The sequence below is a fragment of the Rhea pennata genome, chromosome 8, assembly GCF_028389875.1.
Source record: "Rhea pennata isolate bPtePen1 chromosome 8, bPtePen1.pri, whole genome shotgun sequence".
Lineage (NCBI taxonomy): Eukaryota > Metazoa > Chordata > Aves > Rheiformes > Rheidae > Rhea > Rhea pennata.
In genome coordinates this window covers 19,570,238-19,593,547 of record NC_084670.1, presented here as the reverse complement: position 1 = coordinate 19,593,547, position 23,310 = coordinate 19,570,238, and the positions used below count along the sequence as shown (strand labels likewise).

The following is a 23,310-nucleotide window of genomic DNA, read 5'->3' as shown; positions in this document are numbered from 1 at the left end:
TTATGGAAGCAAAGGTTTTAAATCCATGGGAAAGGGCAGCACGAGGTCACTGTATGTAAATGGCTGGTATGCCGGCGCTCGGCGAGGCCCGGCCGGAACGGCCCGCGGAGGGGTGTGGCTCGGAAGCCGTAAATCACCGCTCGGCGCTGGCTCCGCGGCTCCCAGCGCCGGCGGCCGCGGCGCTGCCTCCGCTCCGGCACGCAGCGCGCGGCCGCGGGGGCTTCGGAGGGCAGCTCGGGCTCCGCGCCCGCCGGTGCCGGTCTTGTGTGCTGCGCCAGGAGCAGGAGGGCCACGAAACCAGGTCTGTGCCCAGGGCTTAAACCGCGGTTTGTGTTTTCACGGCCGGAGTGAGCTCCGCAGTAAGGCGCGCTAAGAAGACTCCACCTGAGTCATTTGATTTTAGTTGTCGCGAAGTGCTTCAGGAGAGGGGTGCTCGTGTGCGCGCCGGCTCCTCCCGCGGCAGGGCGATGCCTCGGGGGTGCCCGAAAACCGCTCCACTTAATTTACTGTAAGCGCCCAGGAGCGCTACTGTTGCGGCCCGGCTCCCGGCCGCGCCACTCCCGCCGGCCTCCCAGTTTCTTGCCGCCGCTCCCGGCTGCCCGCTCTGCCCCCGGGCTGTGCCGCTGCCGCCAGCCGGCGTCGGCCGGCATCGCCGCCCGCGGGGCTGCGCAGCCCCGGCGGAGCTGGACGGGACTCGCTGCCAGGAAATGCTTGTCCGAGACGAAACTTCGAACTAATCCCTCAAAAGCTGAGCAAGAAGCGGCAGTGATCGCACCGGTAATTGGGGGGGGCAGCGTTGTCCTTTTTCTCGGGGGAGAAGGAAGAAGGGGGAGTGTGGGGTGCGTGGGCGGGTGTGCCCGCCCCCCCCCCCCCCCCCGATGAGGGCGGGGGCCAGAGAAGCAGGCAGCGCTCCCAGCCTGGCACCATTTAACGTGCATACCTTAGAACCGTCTTACTCGGGCTCTGACTGCTTGGATGTTTGATCCACTGCGATACTTGAGCCTAGACTTTGTAGGAATGAACCCCATTGAAATCTCTCCAATATTCTTTTAAGTGTAGAGCTTTGGTGTATTCCAGATACCGAGATATTTCACTGAGTAGACAGAAAGGAAATGCTGTGTTGTTGTTATTACTATTTGCTACTTAAACCTGTACAGAACTGTTTTCTTCTCTCCAAGATTGTTAATTCCAAATAATAAATAGCATGCTTGCTGCTGGAAAGATCTTTGAAAGAGTTTATTTTCAGTCAGTGTGGTGGGCTTTTTTTTTTTTCTTTTTTTCCCTTTTTCCTTTGGGTGAAATCGTGGGAACAGAGCAACAGGCAAAACAATAAATGACTTCCTATGCCGACGGAAGAACAAAAGCTTGTATTTTGAATTGTTACTAGAGAAATGTGTAGGTTTAATTTTGACCTTGGTGAAGTCCTCTGTTTATTTCTGTGGGCAAAGATGGGAGAGAATGTTTATTTCAAGTCAAGGTTTTGTACCATTCAGGATTACTGAGCTGAACTGGTGGACACTTAAGTTCCTTAGATAATTTCATAGTACAAGCCAAATGAGGTCTCTACTTCTTATTATTGAATCCTCTTTAATGATTACTCTTTCATGGTATTTTTTGTGGATCTCAAGGAGTTTTACAGGCAAAGAGGAAATGAAGTATTGGGTTTATCTGTTTCTTTCATCTCAAAACTAAGAAAATTTGCAAAGATAAGTTACCCTGGCCTGTGTGTTTCCTGTTGCCTGAAAATAATTGTAAATAACATTTTAAATAGACTGTCAGATTACAGTGGAAGGATGCATAGACAGAGTTCATATGTGTATGCATACATACACACACCTGCGTATGAGGAGAAAGAACAAGAACAGTTTGACAGTTCTTCAGGATCTTTTGAAAGCACTGATCTGCCTGTAATCTTGCAGGGTTTTTCTTTCTTTTTTCTTTTTTCTTTTTTCTTTTTCCTTTTTTTTTTTTTTTTTTTTGATGTTGGACAGATTCATGTTTCTTCTGATAGAAGCTTAAAGCCTTTGAACTCTCATGTATGCTGTCTCAATCTGTTTCTCCTTATCATAACAGACTGTCGATTCTTGAACCTTAATATTCTTCTCAAAGTCCTGTCATCTGTTTGCTATGGCAGCTACTGCATCAGTTTATTTTATAACAAACCAGCAGAAAATCCAAGTTGTGGAATGTTTCACTTTAGTTATTTTGGGATCAGGAATCCACTTTTACTAATGAAAAAGAGTACCATACTACTAGGGAAGTAATTAACATGCAATCTGACTGAATTTATAGTGGCTTTACTTTTGAACATATTTTTTTCCATAATACATTAATTCTTGTGGCTGTTCAGTCTTCCCCCCCCCCCCATTTCCCTGTGTGGTAAGATAAGTAATTTAAAGACGAAGAATAAGGAAAACAAAACAAAACAAAAATCCCAGAAAATCTGATTTGTATCCTGAGACTGACTTTGCTGAAGTTCTTGCCTAGTATGGTTGATAACTTCCATTATTTCCAACATGCACATACATAGTGCAGGCCAAGTAAATGAACAGGGAGAAAACAGTAATATATCCCCCACTTTTCCTAATTTACTATTTTGGGAGTGGAAGAAGGTGATGAGATTTACTATGTCAAAAATAATTCTGTTTTTTATAGAAGTTGACTCCATATTATAAAGACCTGAGAACATAAGGCAGTTTTTCATCAGCTGGATGTAGTGTAATGTGTTCAGTAGTTAAAGAACTGATGAGACTGGAAATATGTCATACCATTGGTGATGGTATAGACTTCGGAGAGCTTGATCTGAAGTCAGCTTGATCAGTAAGACTTTGAGAGATATGTGAATAATTTGATGTACAAAACTGATTTAGAAATAATTCTGGTAGCTAGAGAGTCTGATTGCTTTCTTGTTTCCTTTTATAAGACTTCTGTTGGCATGACCATATACAGTCCTGGCCAATTTATTAGCCATTCGTGAATCTCTGAAGCCAAACTAGAGATATCCCTTTCCATTACTTCCTCTCCTACAATATATTGAAACAACAAAATAGCTGCCATCACCACTAAGTTGTGTTTTGTTGTGGAATGGAAGGGCCATTTGCTCCCGCATCAGACTGAATAAAGGTTCAGAACGTTTTCTCAGGCTGTGTGAACTGCTTCAGAAAGTTCTCATGATGACCAGCTGAGCCAGAAAGCTTGTATTTGTGTCCCAAAACCAAGAGAGCGTAGATTGAAGAATTTTTGCCTGCTGTTTTGAAGTAGGAAAAAGTCATTTGTTTCATTGTTTATATGGTGCTTTCTAGCTACAGTCTGGTATGTACTTGGTCTTGCCCAGCAAATATGTATCTGTGTCCAAACTCATGTGTTTACTAAAGCTTATGAAGGTTTTAAAGACCTCTTGATTTGCATTTGCTCACCCCCATTCATAATAAACAGGACATGTCAAAAGCTGTCTGCAAACCCTTCGTGCCCTCCAATTCTCTGAATTCAGAATCTGATCCCTAGTAATTTCGTTCCCTTATACTTTCTGCTATCACAGACTGAAGAAGGAAAACTGATATTATATATGAAAATACAAAATTCATAGCCTTTTTAACAGAATGTTGGCATGAATTAGTCTTGTTTGCATCTATTTAGAGGACACTTGTATGGGACACTTCCAAAGCTCTCTGTTCTATAAGGTGCTACATTTTGGCACATAGGAATGTGTAAAACTGAATTTCATCTCTTTTTGTTGCTACTCTTATAGTATAATTTCTACCATTCCTATTGTTGATTGCTCAGTAACAGAGGTTCAGAAAGTACTGTCTCATGAGAGTAGAATTTTCAGGGTTTCTATCTGTAGTAAAGTCAAACATTCCTTGAATCATATGCTAAAATATTTGAGACATTCCGGAGTCTTCAGCTAAAGAAGCTCACTAGTTGCAGTATTTACATTCAATACAAGAAAAAAGTATGGAAATTTCAGCAAGACTTTTGTTACTGAGCTGGTTGTTTTAGTTCTTGATTTACATTACTACTGTAGAGTAACAGATAAGTAAGCAGATAAATTTGTGAGTAGAAGTTAGCAGACTGGGTTTCTTTGGAGGGATTCTGAGGGGAGAATTGCTTGAAGTACTGTCAGAGCGTCTGTATGCATATAATTCTGGCTAAGTACCTTGCAAATTCTTGATTTGTGAATATATTCTTATTAAGCATGGACTCTAATCTGAGTCCCCAAAACAAAACTCAAGTTTTGTTCAAAGATTAATTTGTTCAAAGATTAATTTGTTCAAAGATTGTTCAATTCAAAGATTAGGTGTTGAATTTATGGACTGTGGAATGTTATTGAGAGAGTGTGAATTAAAAGGTGAAATGATTAAGATATAACTGAGGGTTTGTGGGAGTTTTTTTATTTTTTATTTAAGAAAGACTTGTTAGGAGGGATGGTTAAAAGGAAAATGCTGTACCTTGAAGGATCATTGTTTATTTAGTGGAAATTCTCAAGAGTTTTTAATTAGAAACCTACTGGATTGCTATAATATCTGTGATAGGGCTAGGAGAGGCGCTATTTCCAGAGGCTTTTCTGCTATAGTATAGAGTAGCTGTGCTCAGAGCCTTGGCAAATTTAAGATTAAAATAATCATAATCTAAATATTAATTATCATCTGTACCTAATGAGTATTTATTGTAAGACCCTGAATAAGGGAGAGGTGGGAAGGTGTTTGTTGTGGAAGTCTGGAAAACCTTTTCCAGGCTGTGAATTTCGCTGCAGGGCAGCTGACAGAAAATAGAATTCTTCCATGAATTTGAGATAAGCTTTAGTGTTCCTCTAAGACTAAGCCTTTTAGGATAATTTTTGAGTTGAACTAACAGTACTTTTAGTGCAGCAGGACTTTGATTATGTCTGTGATGCTGAGGCTGGAGAAGGGGTGGGGAGAACTGTAGAGCCAGCTCTGTTGTCACCACAGTACCTCTGTGTTCCCCTAGACCAGAGGAATTCTTTTGCAGCAGTAAGCAGGTGGGTTTTCAGGATACTACTATTATTTTTTGACAAGAAACTTGATTAAATTCAGAGCAGATTTGCTGTCTAGAACTGCTGTTTCCAGAGTCTTCTCTGATTTCATGTGAGTCTGCTGCACCTGTGGCTTTTCCAGTTTTCATAGGAGATACCTGGTTGACTACCACCTGGGTCCAGTAATGTAGGATTGGTGACCCTAGGTCTGCTGGCAGGTAAAGTGGCCTCAGTAGACTAATGTAACTGGGTAGGATAAGACAGGCTTGCTTTATATAATATAACATTGTGGATTGAGCACAAGGCAGCTTTTTTTGAGGAATAGATCTGGGATCTGTGTCTGAAGTGTTTGCCTCGCACAGTTTTGCTCATGGTAATAGAAAACCTTGCACTGTACAGCAGGCTGTAATTGATAGTATAAGAGATGGACAGCTATGGAAATTTCTCAGGTCAGCAGTGGTTTGCCCCAGTGGGCTGTGCATGCTGCAGAAGAGAATTCCAGTCATCTGTTCCTGCCCTTATCTCTTGGTTAGAACCTTTTAGTTTATAGCCTGTCAGAAATATGTAACCATTTCTGTGCTGGATTTATTACTTGAGCAAGACTCTTCAGCAACAGTTTTTCCACAGTGGTACCTGCTGTTGGGTTTAGAAATGTTTTTTTACAAATTGAGCTGTAGAGTTTCTCTTTTATTTTTGCCAAAATGCTTTTAAAACTTTACTTTTTGTTAATGATTGAGTTGAACAGCAAGCTCAAAGTACAGCTGTGAACGAGCAAAAAAGGAATTTTGTTGATAAAAAGGGACAATGGCTGAAGGCCTGCATTTGCATATGTGCTCAGATGAGTAGCTTTTTCTGTTGTGACTCTTCATATATATAAAAGTTAATATACACATGTATATGAAATGTATGGTTGCAGGCAATATGACTGGATTGTAATACAGGCTGCATCTTGAAGTATCTGACTGCCTTAAAAGAAGCAAAGTGGAAGTTCAATTCTCAGTACTTTCATTAATTTCCATTAAAATGGGGATTTTGATGTGCTATGGTAATTTTTTTTCCCTCCTCCAGAACCAAGAATGATAGCTGCAGGAAAGTTTGCAAGTCTTCACAGAAATGTCCCAATGAACCATCAGTTCTCATTAGCTTCTTCCATGGACCTTTTGACGAGCAAACCCTCACTGGCTGAGCCTTGCACAGATTCCTTTCAAGACATCTCTATTCATGGCACTCTCCCCAGGAAGAAGAAGGGAACAATTCCCGTTGGGTCTTGTGATGTGTTTAGCCACATGGGAACGTTGCCATACACCAGGATACACCGGCAGCAGCCGTCTTTTGTACAGGGTGTCATAGAAGAATATCCTCTGCAAGATGGGCAGAGCAACAAACTCCATGTCAGGTACTTTGTAAAACCTTAATTGAGATTTGCTTTTTGCACAGGAATTGTTATGCATTCTTCTAGACCTTTAAATGTCCAGTTACAGGCCTAGCTCTTTATTATAACTTTGCATGCTGATGGAGGTTGACTTATGATTTTTTTTTCTTTATTTTGCTCTCTAGTACTCTATTTAGTTCTTGATGGGAAAAAAAAAGCCAAACCAAAAAAACTGATGTGAAACGCAGCCTACATGATGATTAAGGAGGGGAAAAAAGGGGGGGAAAACCCCTGATGTGTGGATTTGGGGAACTCTGTTTCTTTTTTCAATTTTTCTCCCCCCCCACCTTTTGTCAGATTACTGAATAGTTCAGACTTCAAAATCATTTTCTATAAGCAACATGACCAGTCAGTACCTGGGCTGTTAAGTACTCATGCGTGTTTAAAGTATCCTTTCTATACAATTGTTTCAGTGGGATCTAGGGATTTGGATTTTGGGGTTTTTTTTGACAGCTGTTTAGTTTTTTTTTAAATAACTTTTAAGGGCTAGGTCTTGCCTCTGAGTTTTTAAAATGTATAGCACTTCAGATACTATTCCTATGGAGGAAACTTTCTAAATAAAGATTCGGAAGTGACTAAATTGCCATGAAATGACTCTCTGCATTGTTCTAACATAGCAATCGAGAAATCTGTTCAAATTTATTTTTGGTTTGGGTTCAGTGCTTATATGGGGGGAGCACAGAGGAAAGCAGAGGATGATGTTTCAGCTGCTGCCAACCTAGAGCTACATGTGACCTATGGTTCTTGAAGATCTTGTGAAACACAAAGTTGACTGAGCTAATGGCATTATCCCTTTAGCAATTCTCATTTGACTTCCAAGTTATAATATCAATGGCTCTTGAGAAAGAATTCTGCACTCATAGCTAGCTTTTTTTGGGGGGGAGGGGAATCTGTTGTCATCACTGATATTTCATTGCTGACAGAAAATTAATTAAGTTTGCAAATGTCCTTGTTCTGATATTTATGTCTATAAAATGGAAAAATTATTCCAGCTGATACAAGAACAATTCTGTTTGATACAGTGGATTAGTTAAAGGCACAAAGATGAGAGAATATTCTGGGCTCCCCAGTACAAGAGAGACATGGAGCTACTGGAGAGAGTCCAATGTAGGGCTGCGAAGGTGATCAGAGGGCTGGAGCATCTGCCCTACGAGGAACGGCTGCGAGAGCTGGGCCTCTTCAGCCTGGGGAAGAGAAGACTGAGGGGGGATCTGATCAATGTGTACAAGTACCTGAAGGGAGGGTGTCAAGGGGATGGGGCCAAACTCTTTTCAGTTGTCCCATGTGACAGGACAAGAGGCAATGGGCAGAAATTGAAGCACAGGAAGTCCCACCTGACCGTGAGGGGGAATTTCTTCCCTGTGAGAATGACGGAGCACTGGACCAGGTTGTGGAGTCTCCTTCTCTGGAGATATTCAAGGCCCGCCTGGATGCAACCCTGTCTAACATGCTCTGGGTGACTGTGCTGAGCAGGGAGGTTGGACTAGATGATCTCCAGAGGTCCCTTCCAACCTTACTGATTCTATGAATATTACGCTGCCTGGGTGACAGGGATTGAGAAACAACCAAATGAGAACTCCTGAATTAGGATTTATAGTTTTACGGTGTCCTTCATTACAAGATTTGTTTTGCTTTCAAATCTTGAAAGAGAAGGACAGTTCTAATTGTGAGAGGTTTTGTGTGTAGAGTTGGATTTTTTTGCTTATAGCATATGCAGTCAAACTTTCCTCTCATTTGAGAGTAAATCTATCTTCTCTAATTCCCATCAAATTTGTGTAAGAAGAAAGGGTCTCCCTGCACTTAGTATGTGTCACGCTGTGTCACAGACCTATTAGATGTACCTGCTTCCTGCTATATAAACTGGCCTTTGAACATAATTTGCTTCTTTTGATTTGTGTACTTTCAGAGAATGCAAGAAGCCAGGGCTGCTACCATGAAAAGAATATGGTAGCATACGGTGATGTTTTATCCTATGTCTTCTCAAGAGCTGTTACTAAACGTGACTTGCAAGACATGTTTGCTCTTCGTGAGAGATCAGATCTTAGGCAAAGGGCATAAGAATAGGAACGGAATGCTTGCAAGGGAAAGGTCAAGAAGTTCTGCTTAATCAGGATGGAAACACGACACTTTTGAAATAATATGAGATGCAAAGAATGTTGTTAGTGCAGCCTGTTGAGTCATGGTAGCAAGTACTGTTTCTGTGGTTGATCTTCCAATTGTTTTGTTAAAACACACACAGAGTGCTATGGTGACTACTTCTGACTTCTGCTTTTGTTAATTTTCACAATGAGTCTTTGCATGTTCTTTTTCATGACCTGGCAGTCCAGTTGAAGTAAAACGGAAGACACCAAAAGCTTGACAGTCAGCAAATAGGTCACTTCTTGAGTCTTTTTAACCAAACCTTTCCATGATGCTTTGTTCAACTCTTGTGCTGTATTTGATATCAGATCAGAACTAATAGTCATTATGGTTACAATGTAAATATGCAGATAGATCCAGTTATACTGAACTGCGATTCAGGAATGTCATAGTTTTAAACTTGATAACTTATAATTTTAAAGAAACATAACTATGATTAAGTGTCTTCCAATAATTCAAAGTGAACAATGTGATCTTTAATACAAAATTTGGGACTTAGGAACAAAAAAAAAAAAAAAGGTTGAAGTGAGGAAAATAGGAAAAAGGCATTCTCTGTCATTCCCTAATGGAACTCTTTTGGTTTCCAGAAACTTTGCTCTTGTCTTCTGTTGTAACTACCTATTTGCATTATTCTGCGGACAAGGTGATGTATATATGTAGTAACATGTTTGTAGAATTATATTCTACCAAGATATTTACATATGTATGACCAGAAAAGGTATGTCTTTATGGAACTTCTAACGTCTTTTAGATTAACTTGGGAAAATATAATTCTCATATGTGAAAATGTATATGTCTAATGTTGTAGTAACTAATGCATGCAAACAGTAGCAAGTTAAATAAACATGGAGAGGTGAATGATGAAGGTGGTCAATTCTGCAAACTTGGAGAAATTATTTTATGAACTTTAAATAAAATAAGATTATTCTTAGAAAATAAGATTATGCTTTGGGAATGTATGCCTGTGCTAGTTATTTGCAGGACAGGAGAGTTATCTTTTAAATTAGTGATGAGAAAGGCTGGATTTGATTTTGTGAAGTCTCTTGGAAATAACTGAAGCTGAGCAGCTGAGCCCTTGAAAGCTCTTCACTTTCAAGAGAGAATTCTTGTTCAGGCCATAAAACTGTAAAGCTGTTTGTGTATTATTATGTTGGCTATTAAACCTAAATAAAGCACAATTAGAATTTCCCTTTGACACTTGGTCCAAGGGTCATCTTTGTTTAATTATCTTGACCTTATGATACGATGTCTTTATTTAAAACTGAAATTGTTCAAACGCATATCTGTCACTAAACTTGTAGCCTTTTTTTGGCTTACTTCCTTTGCTGCCATCAGAAAACCCAGAATTCCTGAGCTCTTTCTGTTTTGTAAAGTTTCAAATTTGTATTGATCAAGAAAAGGGGATCAGCGCAGCACTCTGTACTACTCTACTTAGCCTGTTAAAGAGTAATTGGCTGTATTTTTTTTAACTATAAAATGCTACATTTTGCTATGTTGATGCTAGCTGACATAGCTGTTCAAGACCATGAGCATCTCTTCCAAGGAAACAAAATCATTTTTTTACTCTGTTCTAGTCTTTTGGGAAGGTGGCTTTTTTCTTTCCAGTCCTTCCCTAGTTTTCACAGACAGTGCTTGTTCAAGTATTTGCATAAATCTCTGTGGATCTTGAAGGCATTCCACTTAAAATAAATGAATGTTGGAAACATCAACTACGCTTCCAATTTTCTGTGACTTAAATGCATTTTCAAAACTTAGGAGGAAAGTCTTGTCTTGATTAGAAGGATTTGTCAAGTACCTACATTTGGGCAAAAATCTGAGAGAAGATGCATCATAGCCTCAAGCTGTTAAAAGCACAAACTTAAACTGTATTGCATTTTCAGAAGAAGCAGCATCACTCTGAACTACCTGTGCACGTGGATCACAGTGTTTCTCCCTGACCAAACTTTTCCAATTTGAGACTTGTTGCATTTTCATCCTTTTCATTATTACAGCCAAATATCCCTCAGATCTACAAGACCTAAAAGCAGTGCCATCTGGCACTGTCACAGCAAGTTTGAAGGTAGTGATGAAGGCAGCTGTCATAGACCAAATCTGGACATTCTGCAAAATTTGCTGAGAGTTTGATGCCAGTGGTACCGCATAACCTTAGACTAAAATACTACTTGTCTCTGTGGGTCTGGTACTGGGTAAGATATGAAAAAATAAAATTATTCTCTTATTGTAGAGGTACACAGAATTTGTGAAGGTTTTTCAAGAGGATGGAATGGATAAGAACTTTTGCAAAGATTCTGAAGCAAATGCAGTTTCTATGGCTGACACTGTCTTCACTGTTTTTAATGAGGCAGAGTTGCTGCAAGAGATGGACTAAGTGATTGAGTTTTACCTGGCATGTGATGGCAGCCATAGTACTATTCTGTGTTCCTGAACTTCCTAATAAAAATTCTGAAAACAGACAATTCAGTAAAACTAACAAAGACATTCCGTAAGATAAATTTTTCATGAAGGGCTCATGATTTATTTGAACTTCAATACAATTGCATGTGTATTACCTGTAATCAGTCATCAGAGAATCTCTATGTGAGGGAGAGGAAGAAGAGGAGGAGCATGGGACATGTTCTGAAGGTCTTTTGTCCTCTGAGGTTTTGAGTTGAAATTAATACTCTTACAAGACACACAAAAACCCATTCCTTAGTCTAGGCTTCTGTTACGTGTATTCTTCAGAAACTGTTACTGAATAAACATCTACAGAGGCCTTTTCCATCATTAGGATAACTCATAGTATTTCTTCTTATGTGGGTTCTGTGATTTGTAAAGGTTGAATGGATCATGTGATAATTCTTCCTCTTAGCTCATTATCATGGAGGAAGTAATTTTTTTCAGCTGCCATGCCACTTACATTTATTTCTCACAAATTAATAAAAACATTTCTGAAACCCTGCTATCAAACTGGTCACTTGTTCCAAAGCCATTAGTAGGGAGGGAAATAATGTGAGTAGTATGATAGCTTCAACCTTTTGTGCTTAAGGAATCAGGCTAATAAAGCTGTAGGTTCCATGAGCAGTTTAAAGCGTGATGAGGAAAAGAAAAAAGGTACTCCTTTTTTGCTACTGATAATTCCCCTGTTACCTGCAGAGTCACAGGAGCAAAATTTAGCCTATACACCTGTTGAAGCAAACAGACTTTGCAGTAAAACCAAATGAAATTCTGTTTTGTTACATCGTTGGTATAAAACTAACAGCATCCAGATTTGTATAATACTTTTTTTAAAATGATACTTTTGAAGGAATTTAATGTAAATTTTAAGATCGATAATCTAGCATGCTTGTAAATCTCAACTAGACAAAGTATGGAAGGAAGAACATGCTAGGAAGAACATAAATTATTGATGTGTGTACTTGGGAGATTAATATCTGTTTAATGCCCTTAGTGCTTCATGTGATTAAAACTCAGACCTTTTTACTAAAGATACCTGGTGGATAAAAGTACATATGTGAGAAATGTAACACTTCATGGAAAAAAAGGATAAGTTAGTTTTGTTGTTGCCCTACGTGCATGTGTAGTATGGAACTATCTGTAGAGTACAGTTTTGGATGTTCTAGGAGAAACAGTATGATTGCACATTTGCATTACATCACTGTCCTCCCTCTGCTGAGTTTCTCCCTAGGAAGTGTTGAAACACACCATCTGCCAGAAATGATCACTGCAAGTTTTCATACTAATTAAAACCTTCAAACAAAGTTGATATTAATTTACACTGGCCCTTTCCAGTTATACAGGATAGTTGTGAATATATGCGATTTTAAATCTTACTTTACTCTCTGTCTTTTCAGTAGCCATTTCAGCTCATCACACTTGCAAAGACAATTTTTGGTTGAAATTCCATTCCTTGTCTATACTGACATTTCAAAATTAGAGTCACTGATTTACAGTAGGGCTGTATTGTTGGAACTGACTTGAACTCAAAATGCTTTGCCCATTTCTCTAAATTATGAGTAATGCCCTAGATGTTTTGTTATAACAGTTTCTGAGAGATTCTGACACACCAGCTGTTCAGAATTAGAATATTTTTCCTGTTACTAAAGCATCTCATTTAACTTCTTATATATTTAGAAGTATGTAATTGTAACTACAGAACTATAGTCTTCACATTTTCCTCTTAACAGCTGTCTTCATTCTGCATTTTCAAACCATGTAAATTCCTGACTTTACTGAAAGTCCAGGCTGCGTTATAGATTTTTTTTTTGTTTTGACTTGGCTGCAAACACTTCCTTTTTTGTAGGTAGATAAGGTGTAACTGTTTAACTATGCCAGAATCTCAAATACATAATAATTCATACATAACATTCTCTTTAACATGTTTTAGGCAAAAGAGAAAAAAATGTTTGAATATGTGTGCGTATAGGGGACAGCATGGGTTGAAGTTTGGTTTGATTCTTTAACTGTGACAGTGAGCAGCCTGGTGGTTTTGACTGTTCCAGTGCTAGCTGAACCTTCTTCTGGATGATGAAAATGTGACAAACTGTAAACTAAAATGTAGTTTATAGACTAGCTTTAAGCATCTACCTATAGCTGCCAAGAATAAACTTATTTTTTGTAGTTCTGAACAGTTTAATTGAAGTATTCAACTTCATATATAGCCAGACTTCAGCCTGTTTGAGGATTAGGTAGAGTTTTTTTTTGTTGTGTTCTGTGTCAGCTGTTCTTCCCATAATTTCAGATAAAGCGCTGTCATCTACCACTGGACTTTCTGTTGCTACAGCAAGAGTTAGTCTGGAGCAGATTAGTTTATCTGGTCATTTAGCATGTTCTGTATCTTTTCTAATTTCTGATCTCTGTTGCTCTGCATATTTAGCTGGGTGAGACTTGCTTCTTTCTCTAGAATCCTCAGTAGCATCTTAAATAGCTGTACAGGAAGAAATAAAAATATGTTAAAATTTAAACTTATTAGTATCACTGGCATCGATAGGGTTGCTTTATCAGCATAAAGTTAAGCAGATTCATTGTTGTCTGCAGGACTGCATCCTTAGAGGTAGGATATTTGGAAATTACCACGGTGTTTGTCTTGAGTTATAAAGCCGTTGATGGTTCCTGGGTTCCTGAAACATTTCCTTTCCTCTCGGCAGTATTACCACAGGAGATTACAATTACTGAGCAGTTTGAATTGACAGTTCCTCGATTTATAGGGGAAGAGAGCTAGTAGGGTAGTACTGTTGATGAGGAGCACATTATTCAGGGATTTGCTGATACCTTGACAGAAACAGCTTGTTTTGCTTCTTGAAATGCTGCAAATTCTGTCTGGATTTTTGTTTTGAGTTTTGAGAATATGGTGGGTCAGGTGTTTATAGGGTAGAGTTGTTACTAGCGATGTATAAAAATGGTAGTGTTTGATGGGTAATTGGCTTGAATATGTGTTACTGCCTTTCTATACTATGTATACACTTAAAACATATGATGAGATACACTTTGAGAATTAAAATATGAATAAAATTTCATAAAATTAAAATCTGAATATCTCAAGTAAAATCAATATTTACATGTTTTATGCATGGATTAAAATAAGAAGAAAAATAATATTGTTTGAGGTTATAGAATGCAGTATAATTCTTCAGGATAGAAAATATTTGCACAATAAACTGAAGAAAGATAATATCTTTGAATTTTTTGAATTGTAGGGTAAGTTGAAGAGAACTTTTTACAAAATTATAGAATTTTTGAAGGAAAAATGGTTGAGGTAATGCCTAGTATGGGCATTAGTCTTAGAATGGGGTTTGTTTTCCAAGAGCTGACCTAGGCTGAGAGTGTATGGTTGTGGTTTTTTTCATAGGAATAAGGCTGTTGTGCTGAATTTAGGGATTATTAAATATTTCTTTGGACTTTTTATGTGCACACACAAATGCTTTGTTGAAAAGAAGAATTCTAGATTCTTCTTTAAAAAGTAGCGATCTCTTTTCTTGGGTGAAGTCTGCACAGATTTTTTTTCACAATCTAGGATTGGATGGTTTTTTTAATCATCAATGAAGAAATTAAACAGAAGTATATCAGAAGAGATTTGCTTCTTTTCGTTATGCCGTGGTGCTATTTCTTACATTTTTTTTTTCTTTTTAACAGAGATTTAAAGAAAAATCCTTATGTTTGTTTTCAAAATTAATTTTCCATTAAAGGTAGTCAAAGCAGCTTACTGTTTTACAGAGTAAGGCAACCTCTGTCTGGCATCAAGTTTTGCCCTAGAGCTGAAACAGCTGCTTTTTTTCTGAGAATGACAAACCTTAATTAATTATGCATTGTAAAGAGCCATTACAGTTTCCCCTGTGTTGCAGTCTGGAATGTATTTTTATAATAGATTGAGAGATGTCTGCTAGCCTCTGAAAGTATTATAGGAGCTACCATTAGTTTTTCGCAACACCTTTCCTTCCATCCCCCCACTGTATTATTTCTTAATATCTTACAAATGTTTTGTTACATGTCACAATTTGTTCTCCTTAACGATACTTTCAGTCTTTCTGTCTTCCAGCTGGTAAAAGTGTGTAACCAGTGGATTTCTTATGTCTATTTTGGCAATAAGATAATTTGATACTGCTTCATTTAAGGAATTTCAGCTACTACTGCAGAAACCAGTTATCCTTTAACTAAAACGAGAATACGGGGCATAGGAACATACACACATCTCTGAAATTAAAATCAAGTGTTCTGGCATTTGCTAACCAGCTCCAATAAGGGAGCAGTGCTTGCATGCCCATAATGCATGTGCTGAGTTGTGGAATTGTATAGTGCTGAAGTTGGAGTTGTGTGTTTAGGTTATTGCAGCTCACCAATGCCAACTCATCAAAATATAGTCTATTTTGATGATGAAGGGTGAGGAGGAGAGATGAGTGATCAATTATGGTATGAGTTTCTAAATTTCTAATCCATTAGTTGGGAGGAAATCTGTGAAATTGGATGGAGTATCCTCAGTAGGGTTAATGTCACATACAGGAGTATATTCCTAGTGCTCACTCACAGTATCTGATGTCAAGAAAATGACAGAGGTATTTGATGCAGTGAGATTCTTAAACAAGGGTAAGGGAATTGACAGGCAGTTTACCTCAGTTCTTCTGCCCATGATCTTTATTCTTCAGTCCTAAAACAAAGGATTGATTTTTTGGTCTTCCAGTACAAATGCACATTCTTCAAAGAAATATCAGCTATGTGACAGCCATGCGTTGTGAATGAACAAACCGTACCTAGATTTCCATAAATTTCAAATCAATTGTTGATAGATTTTGTGAATCTAGTGAGTATGGGTCGATTTTTTAAGAATACATGTTTCATTTTGCAAGATAAAATGATTTAGAATTCTTAAAATAAAAGCTTGCTGAATTGAATTCTTAATAACTATAAGACTTAAAGTACTGTCTCTAAAGTATTGCCAGCTGAAGGTGCTGGCAATTTGCAACAGTCCTGTAAATGGAAGACTTATGGAGAGCTTTGAAGAACAGAGTTTTGGCTCAAGGACCCTTAAGATGTTAAGGAAAGTGAAGAAAAAAGAATGGAGATGCCTAGTCTGAGCTTTTGAAAAAGGCTGCAGAGAGCAGTACTGTATGTGGCTCAGAAGTAGAAGTTGACTTGGAAGAGGTAGAAAAATTGAGGTAGATTTTCTATTGTGATAGATAAAATGGAACAAGTGCAGGGATGCGAAAAGATTGAAGTGGTAAAAGCAAATGACTGTAATAATATTATCTCTGCAGGGGCACTCCAAACAAATACGAACAAGTTAAGATTTCATTTAATTTCAGAGAAAATAATATTATATCTTTTCTTGTGTTTTAATTACTGCAAAGTCCCTACTGTTCTGGTGTGAGTTGCAGGTCATTACCCAGTTAGTCATAGCAGTTTGCACTTGTTTCCACTGGTGTTTGAATGAGTCATGCCTATAGTGATGTGCAGCTGTAAGATGAAGGGTGGAATGGCCTTAGGAATGTAGGAGTGTGTGTGTGAAGCAGAAGCTGCTGGAGGGTAAAATCATTGGATTTTTTTTGCTCTAGTTTATGGTACAAATAACATCAATCTGCATTACATAAATACTGCCTGTCTTGCATGTTCAAACCTGCAGCTTTATAGTTAAATAGTTGTGCATTTCTTAAATCTACAAAGATCAAAAGATTTCAAAGACACAAATTGAAGAAGCGTTAAATCCTAGCTGGTCTTTTTATAGCACTTCTGTCAGTTAGAACAACTATGCAACATCTTGGTACAATTTTCAGTTTCTGAGGCTCTGTTTAAGCCTGGGTTATCTTCACTCTGATTTCTCAGGCATCGGCCTTGACACGGTCAAGAAGACTGTTCTACTCAAGGCCACTATTTGAGCGTAGTAGAAGGGAGATGCTTTTGAAAAAATCTCCAGCAAAGGTCACTTTAAAATAAATAAATAAAGATGTTTTTATGATTAAAGTGTTAGCAAACTAGAGAAGATAGTTGGCAATGTTTCTCCCATACATGTATTTATAAAAATGTGGCATAGCCCTCTGAGCTACTTCTAGACCATTCAGTAGCTTCTATAAGGGTAGGAGCACATACAGGGGAGCTGAACGATAGCTGAGGATTTGGGCATCTTTGGTGATGCTGTTGTGTCTGTAATTTTTTTTAAGTTATTACAATTAATTTGTAAGCATGACTGATGAGTCCATGAGGATGCCAAAGACCCAGGGAAAGCAGGTGTTACATATGGCCTAGGCAATTAAGGTGTTATGTTGCGGGATTCTTCATGGCAACAATGATGAGACTAGGTAACCTACAATTATTAGAAGAAAGAGAGAACCTTTCTTAGAATCATCACCTAAAGATTAAAGGATATCTACTTAAAACTTCTTTACTGAAACAGTACTAGACAATAAGGGGGCCAGGCTTGGAGTTTGCAGAATTTCTGTGTTACTGAGATTTTGGCTGTTCTCCTGCATCCATTGAATTGAGTAACTAGTTTTGGGGTTGAACACTGGGATTCTTCTTTATAGTAGTAGTATTGATTATAAGTACATCATAACTTCATCAAGAATTTAAAAAGAATGACTAGTTACTCAGACTTTAATGTTTTCTGTATTGGACTTTCATATTTGGTTGCTCATTGTCTTCAAATCAATGCATAATTTGAAGTTTTCAGAAATATAGTTAGTCTGTCATTACCAAAAGTATGATTTCAGTTGCTTATTGGGTTTTTTCTTTTTACTTATAAATACTGATGTTGTCAATTCCAAAGGGTAATTTTAAAATTCTTCCCACACATTTGGCTGCCTTCTAGGGGTGCTGGGAAGTGGAAGAGCATCTCATTCAGTAACATCTGAATTCTGTTCCTGTTTCTCATCTGAGTCAGCCTTAGCTGTACCTCAAAGGAATCTACATACAATGACAATGATATGAAGAAAGAATGTGTTTCTGGTCAGAACAGCCTCAGAATAGTGGAGAATCAAGACTGTGATGACTAATTGCTTTTTTTTAGTGATACACACTTACTGGAGGAGTATTTGTTCTACTAGTTTCCACACAGTCAATAGAGAATTTTGACTGTTCAGGAGGATAGTTTAATAACATGTTATTAAGTCGGATTTGTATTTTTTTGTGATTTATTGCAAAAAAAATACTGGAGGGGGAGGGGGATTTTTTTTCTTTCTTTCTTTTTTTCCATCCTTGTCTCTTGAGATGAGGTGACAGACTGGCACCAATGTGAATAACAGATTATTTGCATCTCTTCTTTGGGTTCTTTTCTATGACAGGTAGAATATGAAAAGAGCATGGAGTCAATACTGTGGGTCCTACTGCAGTCTTTAACTAACACCTTAGTGTTCTGAAAACTCTACTCCAGATGATATCCTGACAAAAAAAGAAACTTATTTGTCATTAAACATACTTTTTATCTGAATAGAGTTAGGGCTTGTCTGATCATTGGGAAGCCAAAATGTACAATATAAGATAATCTGTGAACCCACAATTTACACAGTACTGCTTGACTTATGTATAGGCTTTAATTCTTATGTATTGTCATACTCATTATGAAGATAAATATTAACATTACTAGAAATGTAATAATATCTAATGAAAGATGACAAACTTAAAAATATTGAAACAAACCTTCAATTGAATTGGATTGGGAGATGGCAGAGCCTGCAGTACATTTCACCTGGTCTGGTACTTACCTGAAAGCATTGAAGTTTTTCTGCAGATGATTTAATACAAAAAGTTAGATTTTTGGTTTCACCCTGTTTGTTAAGATGCCTTGGAAGGAAAAATGAAAAGGAAAGGAATTATATATATATACATACACACACACACACATATATATATATATATTTCTGTAGGATCTTGACATTAGGAATTTTCTTTGCTGGGAGCATATGGCATAAAGAAGCAAATGATGACTACTAGCAGAAAGCTGAGATTCAGGAATTAGTTTTGCCATCAGTTCCTAATTATTTGGGCTAGTTGCTTAATCTCTTGTTTCTCTGCATGTAATATAGCAGTCTATGGGGGAATTGAATTACAGAAAAATATAGTTATTAATCTTTACTATTTGTTTCTGCCCACCATTAAAAGTAATTGTATCTTGAAAATATCCTCAAAAATTCTTTTTTCCAGTCAAATTGTGTGCTGTTAGGAAAGAAAACTTACATTTTTAGCAACTTTCTTTTCCTTTTCCCTCTGTAATTTTACCCCTGTTTTCTCTGTTATATTTGTACATGTTTTATGTGCATATGGTTACCAAACTTCCCCTTTTTTGTGTATATTTTGTATGGCTAGTCTCAGATGGACCAAATTTCATTCACACTGCATTTGGCAGGATTATTCCTTTTGATTTAACTGGGAATGGAATTTGACCCATGATAAGTATTGCAATAATGTGAAACAGCAACTTGCAACACAACCTGGACAACTGAGGACCATCACATTAGGAGAATCTTTAGGAACAGGGCTTAGAAGGAGAAGTCTCTGCTTTGCCACTTTATTTTGTTCCAGATGAAAATATGTTAGGGGTCAAGACTAAAATGTAGTATAGAACAGTAGCTTAGTTTCAGTTTATATGTCATAACATTCAAAAAACCAACAGTGAACTTAGACACTGTATTCTCAGCTGGTAGAGTCTAGTGTAACCCAACTTCTACATATTTGAACCTACTTACTAAGTTTCCTATGTTACACCATCGTAACAACCTTCACTGAACAGGATTCTGTTTCTAGATTTATGGGATGTACGTTGGCTGTGTGACCAACGTGATTGCCTTATCAAACCCGTGATCCTTTTATAAGTTTGCAAGTTTGCAAGGTTTTCAATGTGCCAGTTAAATGCTTGCATTTAAGGCAGTATCATGTATGTCTTCGATTCTGTAGAAAAACATCCAAGCTTATACTGCAAATTCTGTTAACTTGCTAGTTTTCAAACAAACAAAAAAATGTACAAAACCCTTTGCACATACATGTTTGTTCTTTTTTATGGAAGCAGTTGTAGTTGATCACATGGCTCTTCTCTTAGGCTTCCATGCCTTTAGGAATACTTGTCATTGGTACGTATAAAAGAACCTGCAAAGAGATCACTTATCTTTAAAATGGAACAATGACATGATTACCTGGTTTTTGAAGAATCTTAGTGTTATTAAAAATTGAAATTATAATATGAAAAATGAAATTATAATAATTTTGAGAAGTTTATAAAAGGGTGCAAGAATCATATTTGTTTTTCAAAAAGTAAAATTACCCTATTTGGAATCCATGAAAATTTTGCTTTATTTATAAGAAAAGTGAATGTTTACTTTCTATTTTCTTGCATTGCCAGTGTCTGCTTGATACTATCCTTAGAAGTAGCTTAAATAGGAAGTCATTCAAGTAAAGAAAAAAATCTAGATGCTTTTGGGAGATCTTTCCTTTTAATTTATTTGAAATGTTTTTGGTGGTATGTAACTGCAGTAAATGTCATTTTCTATAAGATCGATTGTTTTCGCTTTGCTTAAAACTCTGTAGTGAATTTTATTTCCCAGATGAATTACTAGAGATTCCACTACTGACCTTCTAGAGGGAATCAGTGATTTACGTATTTGTCAAAAGTTAGATAACATAGACCATGTAGCTGTAACACATGAACTATTTTTAACTTGAATCTTAACATCAAACTAGTATCCTAATACTCTCATAAATGCATCTCTTCAGTATAAGAAATAATTGGACTCACTGTTCTTTTTGTGTGTGTGTGTGTGTCCTCCTTCCCTTTTTTGCCCCATTTTCTTACAGAGATCAGAATATCCTGGATCCTACGTTGGAGTATGTTAAGGTATGGTACCAGTTCTTACCCTCCAAATATTTTTTTGATTATGTAGCCAGCATTGTTACAGCATTTCTGGTGCTTTGTAGTCAAATAATGCTTCTGTCTATCTTCCCTTTCAGAAAAGGTAACTATATACGTCAGACTATTTTCTGCATGCTTCAGTGATACTTGTGGGCATTATGTTTTGGAGGTATATTGTGTTTTGAAATTGAGGCTTCTTTTCTATTACATGCTGAATATCTATTATCTTGCGTTGGTTAACATTAAAAGAATCCCTGTTTCTTGTTTGTGTGTTTTTGTGTATTGTCTGAAAAAAAGATCATAAAAAAATGTCAGGTTTAAGTTTATATTTTCAGCAGTATTCTGACTAAAACTGCCATTATTTCATCTCTCGTCCAAAATATTAATAATGCATCTGTTAACTCATACAGAAACTCTGTTCTAATTCACTCAGAAATCTGAGCATATGGGGCAGTAGTTTTAGGTGTTTTTCAAGGGGCTTGCTCTGTCCTTTCAAATGCTCTTTACGGGACATGTAACAAACAGGAATCCTGACAAAATTGTATGTTCTTGTGTTTTCATTTGCACAAGGTAAGAGTTTGGAAAAAAAATATTCTTAGAGTAAATCAAAGATACTCTGGAGCGTTCAAAAAAATTTATTCAAAATCATTCCTGGATTGGCATTACAGAAACTTTAGAATAAACCTTAGGGACATGATTTTATCCTGAGAGTTGCAATGTACTGTGTTTGTAATTTGCACTGAATTAGTACAGTTAACTTAGGCAAATATTATTTCTCAGCTCCTTGAAAGAGTCTGGCTTATAGATCATGTCTCTATACAATGAGATTCTTTAATTTTGGGGCTTTTTCCTGCCTTCTGGGAGATTTTAGTCCTATGAAAAGTACCTGATTAAGACATGCTGCATTACTGTCCTTTACTGGAGTATATTACTGTAGCTATTCATGTGGACAGTCTAAATTTTTGCTTTAGGTTAGAGTCCAGGTGAGGAAGAGACTAAGGAGAGACAGCAGCAAAAGGTTGAAGAGGAAATGCCAAAGTCAATAGGGAACTGCTGCTAGAATTTCCTATGTGGGTGTACACAGCACAGGCAAGTGGAGAGGTCAGGGCTCAAAGTTCATACAAGGAGTAAACTAGGAGGGAGACTAATGCAACATTGAAAGGGGACTGCCAAAGGAGAATGCCAAGCATTAATTTGCCTGGAAGTTTGGAGGGGTTCTGTGTTGGACACTCAGCCTACAAGTTAGGGTGGAGGTTAAAATTAAGATCTGGAAGAAGAGAAGGGGAAGAGCAGATTTGGGGGGTGCATGGAAAAGGGGCTGCCAAAGAACTCTGCGTACTGCTGCTGGAATGCTGCTCCGAACATTGGCCGGTTCAGGGCTGCGATTGCCCTGGCCTCGGTCCCAGGCAAGCGCTGGCATATGGCAAGGTAGCCTTCTGAGCCAGAGGAAGTTGAGAGCCTCCAGAAGAGCACTGTAGAAGAGGGAATGCCAAAGGCAGCAAAGCTATGGAGGTGTTAATTGCTAAATTTAATTTACTGTTTGTCTTGCTCTGTTCTGCACAGAGTACATTGTTACAGTTTTAATGATACGGCCAAGTAGAAGGCAGAGCTTTCATTTGCCAGTTCATCAATATGTATGTTTTGACTTGTTGCAGCAAGTTTTCTGTTATATATGTTTTTCTGATCTTTTCGGCTCTTCTAACAGAAGCATGTCTTAGACTTTCAATAGCTGTACTGCTAAGCTTAGTTAGGAAAACTTGATGTTAGGGAGGAAAACATGGGGAAAAGAGACTTATGAGGGAGAAGGCAAGGGATGCCCTAACTTTCTTTTCTCCTTCCACTTTCAAAGCTTTTTCCATCTACATCCTAGCTTTAGTGAGCTGTTAGTTTGATCCACAGTTTAATGACTTGAAAATAGGAATTCTGGAGAGGAAATGCTGGGTTTCTAAATCACGCCTTCAAAAAATGTGCAGAAATTGCTTTCTACATATGAGCTCCCCTGCACCAAAACATATTTTGACTGTGATATTTATGGTTACTAACAAAACTGGTTCCAGAAGTATATTATTAATCAAAAATACCAGCAATGCCAAATAAAGGAGGACTCCTAACAATAACTTGTTATCAGTTTGCTTTGATTGGAAAGTATATACATGAATTCATAACAAAGGGATCTTGGAACCTTTAAGTGGATTCTGAAGTTTCATTAAGTATGTGCTCATTATCATCTGTAACTTCATGGTATCTGTCGTGTTCATGCTTATAAAATTTCCAACTGCTTGAATAAATGATGCTGGCAGTATGAAATCACAGATAAACTACAAAGCAGTTAGCTATTCAAGTTGCAAAATTTAAAGGATAGATTTCTGTAGCATCTCACTGTGTTTTTACCAACTTTGCCATTTGCCGAAGTCTGACAAAAAACATGAAGTATGTGTATTTAGT

The 23,310-nt window shown here is 37.7% G+C and overlaps 1 protein-coding gene across 2 annotated transcripts in view; it reads left to right on the top strand.

Annotated features, from left to right (window-relative positions):
• BCAR3 (BCAR3 adaptor protein, NSP family member) overlaps positions 1-23,310 on the top strand; it is a 77,901-nt gene that overhangs the window by 16,370 nt on the left and 38,221 nt on the right. Inside the window, exons 1-3 of one of the 2 annotated variants that reach the window (XM_062581072.1) lie at positions 179-301; positions 6,062-6,389; positions 20,811-20,850. In XM_062581072.1, coding sequence (XP_062437056.1) covers positions 6,070-6,389; positions 20,811-20,850 — 360 coding nt within the window. In that variant the 5' untranslated portion in view covers positions 179-301; positions 6,062-6,069. Of the gene's footprint in view, positions 1-178; positions 302-6,061; positions 6,390-20,810; positions 20,851-23,310 lie in introns of those variants that run through there. The other variant, XM_062581074.1, reaches the window with a different exon arrangement.